The 16,058-nt window shown below is 49.1% G+C and overlaps 2 protein-coding genes across 2 annotated transcripts in view; both read right to left on the bottom strand.

Annotated features, from left to right (window-relative positions):
- MBD4 (methyl-CpG binding domain 4, DNA glycosylase) overlaps nucleotides 1-16,058 on the bottom strand; it is a 332,365-nt gene that overhangs the window by 292,842 nt on the left and 23,465 nt on the right. The window lies entirely within an intron of this gene.
- Nucleotides 1-16,058, bottom strand: part of EFCAB12 (EF-hand calcium binding domain 12) — a 28,103-nt gene that overhangs the window by 1,025 nt on the left and 11,020 nt on the right. Inside the window, exons 4-8 of the mRNA XM_050781812.1 lie at nucleotides 13,253-13,409; nucleotides 9,197-9,393; nucleotides 6,304-6,517; nucleotides 1,908-2,061; nucleotides 172-228 (exon numbers count right to left, since the gene is read on the bottom strand). Of these exons, the coding sequence (XP_050637769.1) occupies nucleotides 172-228; nucleotides 1,908-2,061; nucleotides 6,304-6,517; nucleotides 9,197-9,393; nucleotides 13,253-13,409 (779 nt within the window). The remainder of the gene's footprint in view (nucleotides 1-171; nucleotides 229-1,907; nucleotides 2,062-6,303; nucleotides 6,518-9,196; nucleotides 9,394-13,252; nucleotides 13,410-16,058) is intronic.

Here is a 16,058-nt window from a genome sequence, read left to right as displayed (position 1 = left end):
GAAAGCCCCAGAGTGATGCCTCCTGGCCCTCTCTGTGTTGTGTTACTGCCTCTCAGGCCAGGGCACTGAGCCCCAGCTGTTGTGCCAGGAGCGCAGAGTCCCAGTTGTCTCAGGTGAAGCTGCGCCTCCTCCCACCTTCCTTCCTTGTGGAGTTAGATGATTGCCACAGACCTGGTAAATTCCTCAAACTCCTTAAAGTGCATTTTCTTGCTTTTCTTTGGTGGTTTCCTAGTGGAGAAGAGAGAGGCATTTTGTGAGGAGAGTGGAAATCCAGGCCAATGGGGCTTTAGGGAGTAGGTCAGGGGCCGCAGGGGTGGGCCCGTTTCTAAGTCTCAAACCAGAGCTCTGAAAGAAAAATGTCTTCCACCTGAGGTGGACCCTGACTCTGTGCCTTCATGCTCCAGGGGAACACAGTGGGCTTAGGTCAGCTGGACCTAGCCTCAGAATCCAGCCAGGTGACCTGGGCAAGTCATGTCCCCTTTCTTATCCTTCGTTTTCTCATGGGCCAGAATAGAGACCTCTCAGGGTAGTTATGAGGAAGGCTCAGCAAGTCACTGCCGAATCCCGAGTCCTTTTGGGGTCCCTGGCTCCCACTCCTCACTCCAGAGCTTAACCCAGCCCTGAGGACGAAGACGGTGAAATCTAACCCCCTCCCCCTCCAACCCTGAGCCTGACAGATATCACTAATGGTTCACAACACTCTTTCCCACCCAGCCTCCATCTGACCTCGAAATCTTTCATAACCCTAAGAAGCAAGATACAGTCAATGTCTCTCCTTGAGGTAAGAGAACTCTCTTTATCCTTTATTAGCTATGGCCTACCTAAGCACGGACCAAAATCTCCTTCCTGGGTTCCCAGTCACTTCCTGGGCCACCCGGGGCCGGAAGGAAGTCACAGCCCATGTCATGGACAGGACCCACCTGCAGGCCTGGGCCTACGCCTTCACTTGAAGATGCCCCAACCAGAGCAAGGTAAAACAACAACAATCATTGATTGAGTGCTGTCACTGCTAAGATGTTGACGCTCTTTCTTATCTGATCCTCATAGTGTATGGTAGGAGCTACTAGGCCCCTTTACACATGAAGATGCTGAGGCTCAGAGAAGTGCCTTGTCCATTTAACCGGAGGCCTGTCTGATCTCTACAGGGCCCCGCTGTGTCCCACTGCAGGCATTCTGGCCACACACCCAGTGGGCAGCTGGCAGGGGTCTAGGGGCAGGGGCAGGTTCAGGCCCCTCCCACCTCCTGTTGTCCGGCCAGCTGGGCTCTCCTCCGCCCATGCTGCGCCCTCCCTCTGCGGGGATGCAGTCACCCACTGATGCTGCCCATGGGCTGTCACCTGCTGCTTGACTCAAATCTGGGTAGCTTAGGCTTTGGAGTGCCAAAGGAGGCCGTTTTCTTAGAGAAGACTCAGGTTGGTCTCTCGAAAGGGCTGGGAGCAGGTCCCAGGGAAACATTCCTTTCTCCTCCTAGGAGCTGCAAGCCCACCTCTTGCCAGAGAAGGGGTGTGTCCGCTGCAAGGGGGCAGGGCAGAGAAAGGGCGGCCCCCTGTTCTCTGCAGGGCCCTGACACCTGGCTGGGGATTTGTGAAGGCCCTCCCTCCAACCATGTTCTCTAAGAAGGCTCTCTTTTTCATCTTTTCCAGAAACCTTGCGATTGTGCAGGACTGGGGTCAGGAGGGTAGCTGTATGGGAGCTGAGGCCAGCAGGCCGTGATCCTGAGACACACGCCCAGGGTGACCCGGGACTGGTCAGTCTGCATTGAGCAGTCAGGTTGGGGGATGCTGCCCTAGGATGCAGACACAAGCACAGCATGGCGTCCCAGGTATGCCAGCCTCCAGCCCCTGCACTGAAAGGACAGCAATGGGGCAGGAGGCCAAGGCAGGGGGAAAGAGGGTCCGAAACTTAGCTTGTCAGTCCTCTTAGACTTGCTGGGGCCCTGGGACCGGAGCAGAGCCAGATTCGGAGAAAAGACCTTCCAGTCAGAGTAGTAGCCTCCTGGCTGCCGGATGGGGCGCACTTTGTCCATCTGGAAAATGATCTTGTCTCCTGGGTACAGCAAGGCTGTGGACAGCAAGAGAAGCATCTGCAGCCATCAATCCAGACCGCCCATCCCTCCCTGAGCCTCTGGGGTCAGATGAGGTGTTTTTTGTTTTTGTTTTGTTTTGTTAATTCACATTTTTAAGACATTTTCTTCTTATCTATATAGTAACTTTTTGTTGTTGAATAGTTGTAGATTCACTGGAAGTTGCAAAAATAATGCAGAGGAGTCCTTTGAACCACTGCCCCAGGGGTGACGTGCATATAGCTGTAGTGTGATGCCAGGAAAGGGGCCTTGGGACAATATGGCTCAGGGGACTACAGATGAGGAGGGCTTGTTTATAACCAGGTCAACAAAGCCCCGAAGGCCTGGGTGCAACGAGATCTGAGCTGTCCCAGGAGGCAGGAGGATTTGACCAAGAGTTGACGAGGTTAACTTAGACCTATTTTCTGTTTTGTTTTGTTTTTCTGAGGCAAGGGCTCACTCTGTCACCCAGGCTAAAGTACAGATCATGGCTCACTGTAGCCTCAACTTCCTGGGCTTAAGCGACCCTCCTACCTTAGCCTCCTGAGTAGCCAGGGCCACAGGCATGCACCACCATGCCTGGCTGATTTCTTAAATTTTTAGTAGAGATGGGGTCTTGCTATGTTACCTAGGCAGGTCTGGAACTCCTGGGCTCAAGCCATCCTACCTACCCCGGCCTCCCAAACTGCTGGGATTACAGGCATGAGCCACTGTGCCTGGCCCACTTAGATTTGTTTGGTGGCAGTTTTCTCCTTGTCTTGAATTAATCTCATGGAGATCCTTGGTAGAGTTTTCTCAGATGTGCTGAATATAAAAAATACTGAGCCAGGGTCTCCACCTTCTGCAGCTATTGAGCAGTGCTTGTCTTAAGATGGTAACACATGAAAGCTCATGTTCTAGAAAAAGTGATGGAAGTTACACTCCAGCTAGTTAATGTTGGCTATTTGGGGGTTGGGAAGGGGCTGTGGAGGTGAGAAAGAAGGAGAGGGAAGGGGGAGATATGTAACATTAATATTTTCAAAAGGTACACATGATTTTTTAAAGTATGATTTAAAAATGAGTTATATAAATAATTTTCTATAAATGGAAAAGAAAAAGAGATTTGTGAAAGGATGGTCACTAAAAGGTTCACAAGGGCCAAGTCAGGCTGGTGGAATTTAGATTTTTATGTTTTCAAAAAATTCAAATGAGCAAGTATTATCACCAAAACCAGGGTGGAAAGCCAATAAAGTTATATTCACAGGGGAGGGGGAGACCTTGTTTAGAATTCTGGCTCCTGAGCTTGAGGCCTGGAGTCTGAGCCACCAAGGTCTAGTCTAGAACACAGAGCTGGAAGTCCTGATATTTGAGCCTCTCTGCCTACAGGAGATCAGGCCTCTGTCATAAAGATACCCAATAGCCAGTGGCCAAGACAGTGGTCAGAGATGGATTTGGGCCTAGTCCTACCCACAGGATGCTCCTGTGTGCCCGTGAACATGAGATCCTGCAGAGAGGTGAAGCTCACTCATGTAGGAACCCAGCAGCTAGCAAAAGCCAGGGGTGGATGCAGTGGCTCACTCCTGTAATCCCAGTACTTTGGGAGGCTGAGGTGGGAAGATCGCTTGAGCCCAGGAGTTTGAGATCAGCCTGGGCAATAAAGCAAGATCCCATCTCTCAAAAAAATAAAATAAAATAAAGGGTGGGGGGAGCTTGATGTTCTGGTGGGGACGGACAAAGGAGGCACACAGGGGAAGACCTAACCCAGAGGAGCGGTCCGGGGCACATGGCAAGCCGGCCTGCATTTCAGAAGACAGAGCTGCAGCTCCACCACTGCGTAAGACCATGGCGTAAATAATCCGAAAAGGTGAGGCTCCCCAAGGAAGGAAGAAGGAGGGATGTTTTGGTGAAAAGTCAGCATCCAGAGCTGTAGGATCTCCTTCTGTCTCTGCCCTCCCAGCCCAGGCAGCACGCGTAGGAGACAATGACCACTGAAGTTGCTTGCCTGTGTTCCTGAGAGCCTCTGACCACATTCTCCTGTATACACTTGTTATGGGCCAAATTGTGTCTCCCTAAAATTCATATGTTGTAATTCTAATCCTTATACCTTAGAATGTGATGTGTGTGTGCATGTGTGTGTGTATGAGAGAGAGACAGAAAGGGTCTCGCTCTGTCGTCTAGGCTGGAGTGCAGTGGTGTGATCTCGGCTTACTGCAACTTTGACCTCCCGGGCTCAACCGATCCTCCTACCTCAGCCTCCTGAGTAGCTGAGATTACAGGCACATGCCACCATGCCTGATGAATGTTTGTATTTTTTGCAGAGATGGAGTTTTGCCATGTTGCCCAGGCTGTTCTCGAACTCCTGGGCTCAAGCAATCCACCCACCTTGGCCTCCCAAAGTGCTGGGATTATAGGCGCGAGCCACTTCACCTTGCTAGAATGTGACCATTGAGGGGGGAAAAAGAAAAAAAGATGTGACTTCATTTGGAGATTTTGGTGTTTTTTTGTTTTTTTGTTTTTTTTTCCAGACAGGGTCTGGCTCTGTCACTCAGGCTGGAGTACAGTGGTATGATCATAGCTCACTACAGCCTTGAACTCCTGGGATCAAGCTATCCTTCCACCTTGGTCTCCCAAAGTACTGGGATTATTGGGGTGAACCACTGTGCCCAGCCTGGAGATAAAGTATTGAAGGAGATGATCAAGCTAAAACGAGGCTGTCCATGGGTGGGTCCTAATCCAATTTGACTGGTGTCCTTATAAGAGAAAATGTGGACACACAAGAGAGACACCAGGTGTGCATGTGCGGAGAAAAAACTGTGTGGAGGCAGCAAGGAGGCAGCCATCTGCCAGCCAAGGAGAGAGGCCTTGGAAATCAGCCCTGCTGGCACCTCGATCTGGGACCTCCAGCCTCCGGAATGGTGAAAAATAAATTCCTGTTGTGGAAGCAGCCCAGTCCACAGACTGGTATTTTGTTATGGGAGCCCTAGCAAACTAATCTAAGAAGACCCAAGGCCCTATAAATTCAGCACTTGTTTCCCTCCCTCTTGGGAAAAAGACAGTAATAATCAATTGTGACTGTAAAGTCTAGTTCTCACATAAGTCACACCATTGCCTGTGTGGCGTGTTCCTTTCTCAGAAAGCTACATTTCCCAGTATGGCCAAAGTTCCTTCCTAGGCAGAGGTCCCGAGGAGAAAACCTCTGCCCCCAAGTGCAGCTTGCTCCTTCATGTTTTTAAAGCACAGAGAAGATCCTGCCCATTAAATTTATACACTCACCAGGCTGGGCGTGGTGGCTCATGCCTGTCATCCCAGCACTTTGGGAGGCCAAGGCAGGTGAATCACCTGAGGTCAGGAGTTCAAGACCGGCCTGGCCAACATGGTGAAACCCTGTCTCTACTAAAAATACAAAAATTAGCTGTGCATGGTGGTGCACACCTGTAATCCCAGCTACTCAGGAGGCCAAGGCAGGAGAATTGCTTGAACCCAGGAGGTGGAGGTTGCAGTGAGCTGAGATCGCACCACTACACTCCAGCCTGGGTGACAGAGAAGACTCCATTTTAAAACAAAACAAAACAAATTTATACATTCACCAATTCACGAGTTTGGAATGCAGGCATTGCTAAATTGACATGTTAGGGCTGGGCCCTTCTTCACTCCCACATATTAGAAGTGCTCACCCCTCAGAGACACAGTGGGCTCAGACCAGCTTGGATGTATGAAAACGCATACTCCACCCAAGCAGAGGGTAGAAGCAGTGTGGAAATCTCAGGGCTTCAGCAGGTCCTGTCTCCAGGTGCATTTGTACCCCACTGCTTGTTGCAGAAGAACCAAGCAACAGCCTGGCCTAGAGAAAGGCTTTGTTTCGATAGCAGTTATCATTTCTATCAAATCTCCCTCTTGACTATTACAACTCTTCCTTTATGTTCAACCTCAGGGCTTTCTCACTCAGAACTCCTGTCCTTGGGGCTTTCTACTCTAGGATGAGCTTTTGGTTCACCAAGCTTAGGGTTCCAGAATCCAGACCTCCAATCTCAGTTGTGGAACCCAGACCTCCAGGCCTTGTGTTCTGGAAATCCCATCTAGCAGCAAAACAGACTGGGCTCCTCCTCTTCTCCTCCACGCCCCCACTCTGCCTTATTCCCAGTGTCACCACCAGAGACTATAGTGGCTTGAATGGCTGCATGGGTGCCTTGGGTGGCATCACCCTCGCCCCGGCTCTGGGGTTCCCTTGGCATCTTCCTAGGGCCAGCCACCGAGGCCCTTACCTTTCATGAGGATGTCCTCCGTCAGCGGGAGGCCATAGGACTCACAGAGCTTCCAGCATTGCAGGTAGACGAGAAAGTTGTGCCTGCGGGTCGAGTCAATGAGCTCCCTCATATCCCCGTGGATGGTGGACGGGAGGCAGTGCTCATCAAAGTGCCGATTCCCACAGCGCACCAGGCGGCACTGCTCCGTGTACTGGATGGAGGGGATCATGAGCTGCGAAGGAAGCAGAAAGAGGCTTGTCATTCTCTTGCCTGTATCCCTCCTCCTGGCCAGAAGAAGGTACATGCAGTGCCTCATCGACCTCTCCCCTGCGAGGTCCCCACGAGGGGTGATGGCAACCAATGTCCAGTGGGGCTGCAGTTCCGGTTCTGAAGTCAGTGAAGACTTCAGGTTTGGAAGCTCAGGTTCTGAAGTCACAGCCCTGTTGATGGGTGTGCAGGTGTGCACACATGATTGTGTAATATATACAGTAAAACACAGTACACATGCCCTAGAGGTGTCCTATTGAAAAATGACATTCACAAGGCCACAAGGTGGCTCACACCTGTAATCCCAGCACTTTGGGAGGCCGAGGCAGGAGGATAACTTGAGCCCAGGAGTCCGAGATCAGTCTGGGCAATGTGGCAAAACCCTGTTTCTACAAGCAAAAAGTAGCTGGGCATGGTGGCACACGCCTGTAGTCCCAGCTTCTCAGGAGGCTGAGGTGGAAGGATGGCTTGAGCCTAGGAAGTTGAGGCTTCTGTGAGCCAAGATCAAGTCACTGCACTCCAGCCTGGGCACTACAGTGAGACTGTCTCAAAAAAAGAAAAGAAGAGGCCGGGCGCGGTGGCTCAAGCCTGTAATCCCAGCACTTTGGGAGGCCGAGGCGGGCGGATCACAAGGTCAGGAGATCGAGACCACAGTGAAACCCCGTCTCTACTAAAAATACAAAAAAAATTAGCCGGGCGCGGTGGCGGGCGCCTGTAGTCCTAGCTACTCAGGAGGCTGAGGCAGGAGAATGGCGTGAACCCAGGAGGCGGAGCTTGCAGTGAGCCGAGATCGCGCCACTGCACTCCAGCCTGGGCAACAGCGTGAGACTCCATCTCAAAAAAAAAAAAAAAAAAAAAAAAAAAAGAAGAGAAGAGAAGAGGAGAAAAGAGAAGAAAAGAAAAGTGACATTTGAGTGTTTGGCTGCATGGGAATTTAAATTAGGAGCAACCATCTGTAACCTTGAGGTGAAAGCCACGAGCTAAGATAGGAGGAGGCTGGCGGAGCAGATAGCTGCTTTTGTTGGCTGCCACCACCTTGTTTTTTAACAAGGAAAAAAAAAAACCTATCTTTTAAAGCTTCTAACACCAGAATCAGCAAAGACCAGCCCATGGGCCAAATCTGGCCCACCAGCTGTTTTTATAAATAAAATTTTGTTGGAGCACAGCCACACTCATTTGTTAAGGTGCTGTCTGTGGCTGCTTTCCTGCTGCAATAGCAGAGCTGAGTAGTTGCGACAGACAACATATGGCTCACCAGGCCTAAAATGTTTACTATCTGGCCCTTTACAGGGGAACTTTGCCGGTCCCTGCTCAAACATTTTGGGTTTTCTTGTCAAGCAACTGAATCAAATCTTAGTAGATATAGCACTTAGCAATATCTGCCATTTTATTATAGGTACAAATACAAATATTGTAGGTATAACTACAAATGTGTATTTTTAATTTTTTATATACATATATTTGTATTAATTAATTTTTTTTTTTTTTTTTTTTTTTTTTTTTTTTTTTTTTTTTTTTTTTTTTAGAGACATGGTCTCACTTTGTAGCCTGGGCTGGGGTGCATTGTGCAATGATAGCTCACTGCGGCCTTGACCTCCCAGGTTCAAGCCATCCTCTGGCCTCAGCCTCTTCAGTAGGTGGAGCCACAGGCACACGCCACCACGCTGGCTAATTTTTTAAAAACTTTTTGCAGAGACGGGGCCTTGCTATATTGCCCAGGTTGGTCTCAAACTCCTGGCCTCCAGTGATCCTCCTACTTTGGCCTCCCAAAGTGCTAGGATTACAGGCGTGAGCCACTGCACCTGGCCTGTATATACTTTTTTTTTTTTTTTTGAGACACGATCTTGCTCTTTCCCTTAGGCTGGAGTGCAGTGGTACGATCTTAGCTTACTGCAGTCTCAACCTTCTGGGCTCAGGCAATCCTCTCACCTCAGCCTCTTGAGTAGCTGGGACCACAGGCACATGCCATCACACTAGGCTAACTTTTTAATTTTTTTGTAGAGACAGGATCTCCCTATGTTGCCTAGGATGGCCTCGAACTCTGGGCTCAAGCAGTCCTCTCAGTACCTTGGCCTCTCAAGGTGCGGGGCTTACAGGTGCAAGACACCACTCCAAGCCTATATTATATATGAATATTTATATGTAGTATTGTATTGATGTTGTCTGCCTCCCTTACTAGACTGTCAGCTTCCTAGAGGCAGGGACTGTTAGGCTTACTACAACGCCCAGAAGAGTGCCTGGCACATGGTAGGCTCTCAACAAATGTTTACTGGACAAGCTAATTCATGCAATCAATCCTTCCTTCATTTGCCATGTATTTCTGGAGAGTCTACCCAGGGCCAGGCCCTGTGCCAGCTGCCTGGATTCCAGCTGTGATGAAAATGCAGGCCCGGTCTCAGGATGAAAAGTCATAATTAAAGAATGGGGGGGGGAACGTGATACTTTCAGAAACAGGATCTTACTAGAAAAAACTCAGGAGGCGGGTATTCTTATTTTACAGGTGAGGGACGTGAAGAAGGGGTGGTTGTAGAGGTGAAGACCCCCCTCCCCAGGGTTCTGCAGCCAGCGGGTGATGCTACTGCAGTGATCTGAACCCCAGCTGCTCATCCCCAAGCCGCATGCCCTCCTTGGGCTGGCGAGGTACCTTGTGCTGTCGCTGCCGCTCGCGGTACCGCTTGCCTACTTCCTCCATCTCCTCCAGGGTCATGGGCCGCGCCTCCATCTGTGTGTCGACTGCAGGCACCGTCAGCAGGTCCACTTTGGGAAGCTGTGGGGCTGAATCCACCTCCTGCTTCTTGAGCGGACCCTTCAGGGAATCTCTGTGCTTAACCAAGATATAACCTAGAGTCGGAGGGAAAAGATGAAGGAAGGAGGGACTAAGAAGGTGCCGAGCCACGGAACCTGCCAAGCAGTTATCCAGTGTCACCCAGCAGGCATCAGGCCAACCCTCTGCTCCCTTCCCACACATCTGGGCAGTGCCCACCTGAGCTGTACCTTAGATGTGGCCCTCCTCTCCATCTCCATTAATGGCGTCCCTTACCGCACCAACCCCAGCCCTCTGGCTGCCATTCTTGTCCTGTCACCCTGTCTCACCAAGCAGCAAATAGGATCTTTAAAAAATATAGAGTATGGCCAGGTGCGGTGGCTCACGTCTGTAATCCCAGCACTTTGGGAGGCTGAGGAGGGTGGATCATGAGGTCAGGAGATCGAGACCATCCTGGGTAACATTGTGAAACCCCATCTCTACTAAAAATACAAAAAATTAGCCAGGCGTGGTGGCACGTGCCTGTAGTCCCAGCTACTCCGGAGGCTGAAGCAGGGGAATTACTTGAACCCAGGACCTGGATGTTGCAGTGAGCTGAGATCACGCCACTACACTCCAGCCTGGGTGACAGAGCCGGACTCCGTCTCAAAAATAAACAAGCAAACAAAAATATAGAGCAGGGCACTCTGGGAGGCCGAGGCAAATGGATCAGCTGAGGTCAGTAGTTTGAGACCAGCCTGACCAATATGGTGAAACCCCGTCTCTACTAAAAATACAAAAATTAGCCGGGTGCAGTGGCATGTGCCTGTAATCCTAACTACTCAGGAGGCTGAGACAGGAGAATTGCTTGAACATGGGAGGTGGAAGTTGCAGTGAGAAGAGATCACACCACTGCACTCTAGCCTGGACGACAGAGCAAGACTCCGTCCCAAAAATATATAAATATATACATATATAGAGCAGGGTGCAGTGGCACGCCTGTGGTTCCAGATACTCAGGAGGCTGAGGTGGGAGGATTGCTTATGCCCAGGAATTCGAGGCTGCAGTAAGCTATGATCACACCTGTGAATAGCCACTTCACTCCAGCCTGGGCAACATAAGGAGATCCCGCTGCATGGGTCTCCTTATGTTGGATATGTGTGGGTGGATGGATAGATAGATAGATAGATAGATAGATAGATAGATAGATAGACAGACGAGATCGCCTCATTCCCTTGGCTTCCCACAGCACTTAGACCAAAACCCAGAGTCCTTTCCCTGGGCTACAAGGCCCTGCTGCACCGTCTGGCCTCAGCTGCCTTCCCACCTGGTCCATGGCATACAATTCACCCTTCACCCATTCCACCTAGCCACCTTCATCACCTTCTGTCTCTTGCAAGCTTTCCTACCCCAGGGCCTTTGCCTTCACAGTTCTATCTGCCTAGATTGCACTTCCCCCAAGACTAATTCCTGTCATTCACTCAGATGTCGGCTCCAATGTCTGCTTCTCAGAGAGGCCTTCCCTGACCACCAGCCCTTTAGGTGCAAGCTCATTGAAAGCTGGCGCTTTGGCTGGCCCACTGCTGTGTTCCCGGTTTCTAGAAGGGGCACACAGTAGTTGCTCAACAAAGATTCTAATGAATGAAAGAATCCCATTGTCCCTGCCCTGGTTCAGACCTTCATTGTCTCAAGCTGAAATAATATCCTAACCTTACCACCTTCTATTGAGGCTGTGAACAAGTGGCTCAGCCTCTCTGAGCTCCAGCTTCCTCCTCGTAAAGCAGGAATAGCAATTGTGACCTCTGCGGACATGAAGGATAAACTGAGATCATTCTGCAAGAATGAAGACGAGCTACTGCAAGAAGAACTACTGGAAGAAGGCACCCCTGCCAAGACACTCAAACTCTTGCCTCTTTAGACAAAGTGAGAGACACCCTGACAGAGCAGGAGCACCGTCACCAGGGACAAACACCGCCACTTTAAGTTTCAGCTCCCTTTCTAGCCTCATGCATTTCAAGGAAATCACTTCTCTTCTAACTATGAGCAGCCAGAAACAGCAGACGGTAAAACACAGATAAGACAGCTTGGGCACAGAGGGAGGTGGGGGAAAGTCTATTGGGTGACTGCCAAACTTCACCCTCATACAATGGGCCCCAGTAAAACAGTGGGCCTTAATAAGCACATTCCTTTCCCTTCAGGTGCACTAAGATAGGGAAGCTAAAAGCAGACTTGGGGGATATGCCTGCAGCTGCAGAAAGATGGAAACAGACACACAACTCTCCCTCCCAGATAAGCCCAACAAAGAGACACAGAAGCAGTCCACACCTCTGATAAACTCTCCCACACTGAATCTTTAAAAACTCTTAGTCTGTAAGAGAGTGTGGCTCTGACCTAACTCAGCCAGCAGCCCCTCTCAGGTTTGTTTTCTCTGAAATAAACCTGTACTTGACTATTGAGCCACCTTTCATGTTTCTTTCCTCTTTCTTTAATTCTTACACACCCCAGTCTACCCATCTTACCCACTGTTGCCCACCAGGGCAAAAGAACTCAGTGATGATGCCAAAATAGCACCATGAGAGCAAATGTCTGCTGTTTGGCTTTGTGTTTACTTACTGGGAAGTAACAGGCCCCAAAATATCTCTGCTGCAAATATGCATCACAGCACACTGTGGTCATTCAAATGACTTGCAGCCAGCTACACAGATAGCGATGAGCTTGGTAATTTATAATAAAAAGGCACAAAGAGTATCAGAGGGAAAGCAGCCCAACTCGAGGCGACCTTAAAAATGTGCTGGACATAAAGGAGATTACTACTGTTGGGGTGGTGATACATGCAGGAGGCGACTGTTGGGGTGCTAAGGTTCCCTGAGCTCTGACAGAGGCAGAGACCCTGCTTGGGAGGTGATGGTTTCTCTGCAGGGCAGCTGGTTGAGACTGGACATTGAAAATCTCCCAGAGGACTGAGGAATGGATGCTCTGAGCTGCCTGCTGTTCCCAAATGAGCCACTCCAGTGAAGATGCTGAGTAACTCCACTTGGTGTGACCGTAAACTCGAATGGCCTCACCCCGGATCTTTAGCATTGTTAGGAAACCCCTCCACTGCCTCCTCCAGGGCTCCTGTGTGACTCAGGGAGGACAAGGACGCTCCAAACATGCATGAGATTAAATTCGTGCCAACCTGGTGGACAGGAACAGAGCAAGATTTGTTTCATTTAGAAAAACAAAGCTGTGGCTATGTTTGGGAAGGGTGCTGGAATGGGTGGGTGGTTGTAATTGTTCTTTTTTGTTTGTTTACTACAAGAATGGTACTAAGATATAAAGAAATATTATACAATGCACCTTTGTGTTGTAGAGTAAATTAACAGCCAGAGCTTTAGCAAGTCCATTTCTAATTTGCCTCTGTGCCTTGTCTGGGCAGATGTGGCCCCACAAGTGTATTGCTTGGCAGATGGAACTTGAGCCATGCACAACCTTTACAACTGTTCACAGCAACCCTGCTATAATACCCCTGATAGCAGAATACCAAAATATACTTTCCAGTAAACTGTAAACGTGCTAATTCTGGTTCTGAACAAGAATTTTATCAATAAGGTATGGATTAATAGTGAGGAGGCCTTGGACCCACATACACATAAATGTCTCTGGAAAGGCTTGCCATTTGGGTCAGTTCTCAGCCTCTCAGGTGGGCTCTGGTGGGCTGAGTATCCTCCGCTAAGAACAAGGGCAGGGACTCATTTGTCTTTGAATGGACACAGTGGTAGCTGGGCACTCAAGGGAATATCTACTCCTTACTTAATCTCTGGGCCTGAAAATTTCCAGAGGCTTGGCCAAACCACAGTCAGCCCAAACTGGGGAACACACTGAGGAAGTGAGTTTGGAGGAGAGGCCAAGGCTTCCTGCACCATGCTCGCTCCCAGGACGGGGAGGTGGAGGCACAGGACAGGGAGGGGTACGCACGCTTCCTTGCAGTGGCCAGGCTGCTCCTTTGCTGAGCCATAGACCACTGCTTGTAGGTATTGGCCAGGATGTCCATGGTGATGGTGTTGTGCTTCCCAAGAGAGCTGAGGTAGATCACTATATCCTCCACCTCCTGGTTCTTCAGAGGGACTCCGACCTGAGGAGACAGAGGCCTTGAGACTAGCAGGCTCCCATCTAAACATCCTGCCCTGATGGCCAAGGCCTTACCAGCCTCCTCAGATCCCCATCCTGCTTCCAGTTTCATCCTCAACCACTCATTACTATACCCAAGGTCCCTGCTGCAGGAGCTCAGAGCCCTTTCCTGGTCCTTTCTTACCTTTGCCTTTGCTCAGGCAGTTCCTCTTCTCTGCCTGAAAAACTCCCATCCCTCCTTCAAAGTCCAGTCCAGATGTCACCATCTTTATAGAGTGGGTTACTTCTTCCTCTAGGGTCCCACCCCACTTCCTACCAGTCTCAATGGCAGCATCTACCATCCTGGATGTGAAGCATGATTTCACATATGGATCATCCCTGTCTACAAGTAACACATAAATCTCCCTTAATTCCTGGAAAATGGGATCAAGAATACTATACACCTCACTCTTTTAAGGACAATGAGCAACTCTGGAAGTGTATAATGCTTGCCAGCAACATTGGATATTCAAGAAGAAAAGTTGTAAAGGAAATATGATTTTGTTCTTCAGTTTCTTTAGACAATAGTCATTGTTCACTGAACTTTACTCAAATTCCTGGCCTCAAGTGATCCTCCTGCCTCGGCCTCCCAAAGTGCTAGGTAAACAGGCGTGAGCCACTGCGCCTAGCCTTGAACGTTCCTTAAGTAAGATCAGAACTCTCCTGGCGCTGGCCGGGCGTGGTGGCTCATGCTTGTAATCCCAGCACTTTAGGAGGCCAAGGCGGGTGGAATGCCTGAGGTCAGGAGTTCGAGATAAGACTGGCCAGCATAGTGAAGCCCCATCTCTACTAAAAACACAAAATTAGCCAGGCATGGTGGCATATGCCTATAATCCCAGTACCCGGGAGGCTGAGGCAAGAGAATCCCTTGAACCAGGGAGAGGGAGTTTGCAGTGACCCAAGACTGCACCATTGCACTCCAGCCTGGGCGACAAGAACGAAGCTCCGTCTCAAAAAAAAAAAAAAAAAAAAAAAACTCTCCTGGTGCTAAAGAATGTAATTATTTAACCTTTGGGTTATGGAGATTAAATACCATTATCTTTAAATGCTTTGAAATGTTGTTGAGATAATTACATGTCATAAAACATGTGTGAGAAAACTGGTAATAATTTAAAGCCACAAAAGACATCACAGTCAACTTCTTAAAGTTGTTTAAGGTATTTGTTGTTGTTGTTTGGATTTCTTTTAAGTCAGGATCTTGCTCTGTCACCCAGTCTGGAGTGTAGTGTTGTGATCATAGCTCACTGCAGCCTCTAACTCCTGGGCTCAAGTGATCCTCCCATCTGACCCTCCCATGTAGCTGGGACTACAGGTGTGTGCAACCACACTGGGCTAAGCTTTTTAATTTTTTGTAGAGATGGGGGTCTCACTATGTTACTTAGGCTGATCTCAAGCTCTTGGCCTCGAGCAATCTTTTGACTTTGGCCTTCCAAAGTGTTGGGGGATTACAGGCATGAGCCATCATGCCAGGGTAAAGTATCTTGCATTCAAAATATATAAAAACTTAATTCATCTAGACTAGGGTTAGCAAGCTTTTTCTGTAAAAAGTCAGATAGGGCCAGGCGTAGTGGCTCACACCTGTAATTCTAGCACTTTGGGAGGCTGAGGCAGGTGGATCACAAGGTCAAGAGATCGAGACAATCCTGGCCAACATGGTGAAACTCCTTCTCTACTAAAAATACAAAAATTAGCTGGGCGTGGTGGTGCATGCCTATAGTCCCAGCTACTCGGGAGTCTGAGGCAGGAAAGCCACTTGAACCCAGGAGGCGGAGGTTGCAGTGAGCCAAGATTGCGCCACTGCACTCCAGCCTGGTGACAGAGTGAGATTGCATCTCATAAAACAAACAAACAAACAAACAAAAAACTCAGTAAATATTTTAGATTTGGCTAGCTATACAGTGTGTCATACTGTTCAACTGTGCCATTGTAGCATGAAAGCAGCCACAGACAATTCAAGGATGAATGAGTGTGACTGTGTTCCAATAAAACTTTATTTAAAAAAACAGGAAGCAGGCTGGACTTGTCTTGTGAGCCACAGTTTGCAGACCTCTGCTAGGCCGATAAAATTTTCCATGATGATGGAAATGTTCCACATCTGTGCAGTCCAGTAGAGGAGCCACTTGCCACATGTGACTACTGAGCACTCAAAATGTGTAGCTGGTGTGATAGACAGACTGGATTTTTAAATTTATAATTGATTTACATTAATAAATAGCCAGTGAAAGTAAAAGTGTGGTCCATGAACCAGTACTGCAGGCAACACCAGGAGCTCATTAGAAATACAGCATCTTTTGATGACCCACAGATGTACTGGGTCAGAAGCTGCATTTTGACAGGACCCCCATGTAATTTATATGCCAGTAAAGTTGGAGACACTCTACCAGCTTTCTCTGATCTCAGTTTTGGGGTCTGCTGTGCAAGACAGGGATTCCCCAAGGTAGCTGGCTGGTTATGAGGTTGACTCTGCAGACTTTCCACTCAGGTGGGGGCTTTCAATGTCAGACTGGTGTGGGGAGGAGATTTTAAGGATCTGATTTGGCCACAAGTTAATCCATATTTTCCAATCTGGCTTTATAAGTAATAAGGCGGACAGTTTGCACTCCTTATGTCTACT

Source organism: Macaca thibetana, chromosome 2 (genome assembly GCF_024542745.1).
Source record: "Macaca thibetana thibetana isolate TM-01 chromosome 2, ASM2454274v1, whole genome shotgun sequence".
Classification (NCBI taxonomy): Eukaryota; Metazoa; Chordata; class Mammalia; order Primates; family Cercopithecidae; genus Macaca; species Macaca thibetana.
This window is presented reverse-complemented; position numbering and strand designations above follow the sequence as displayed.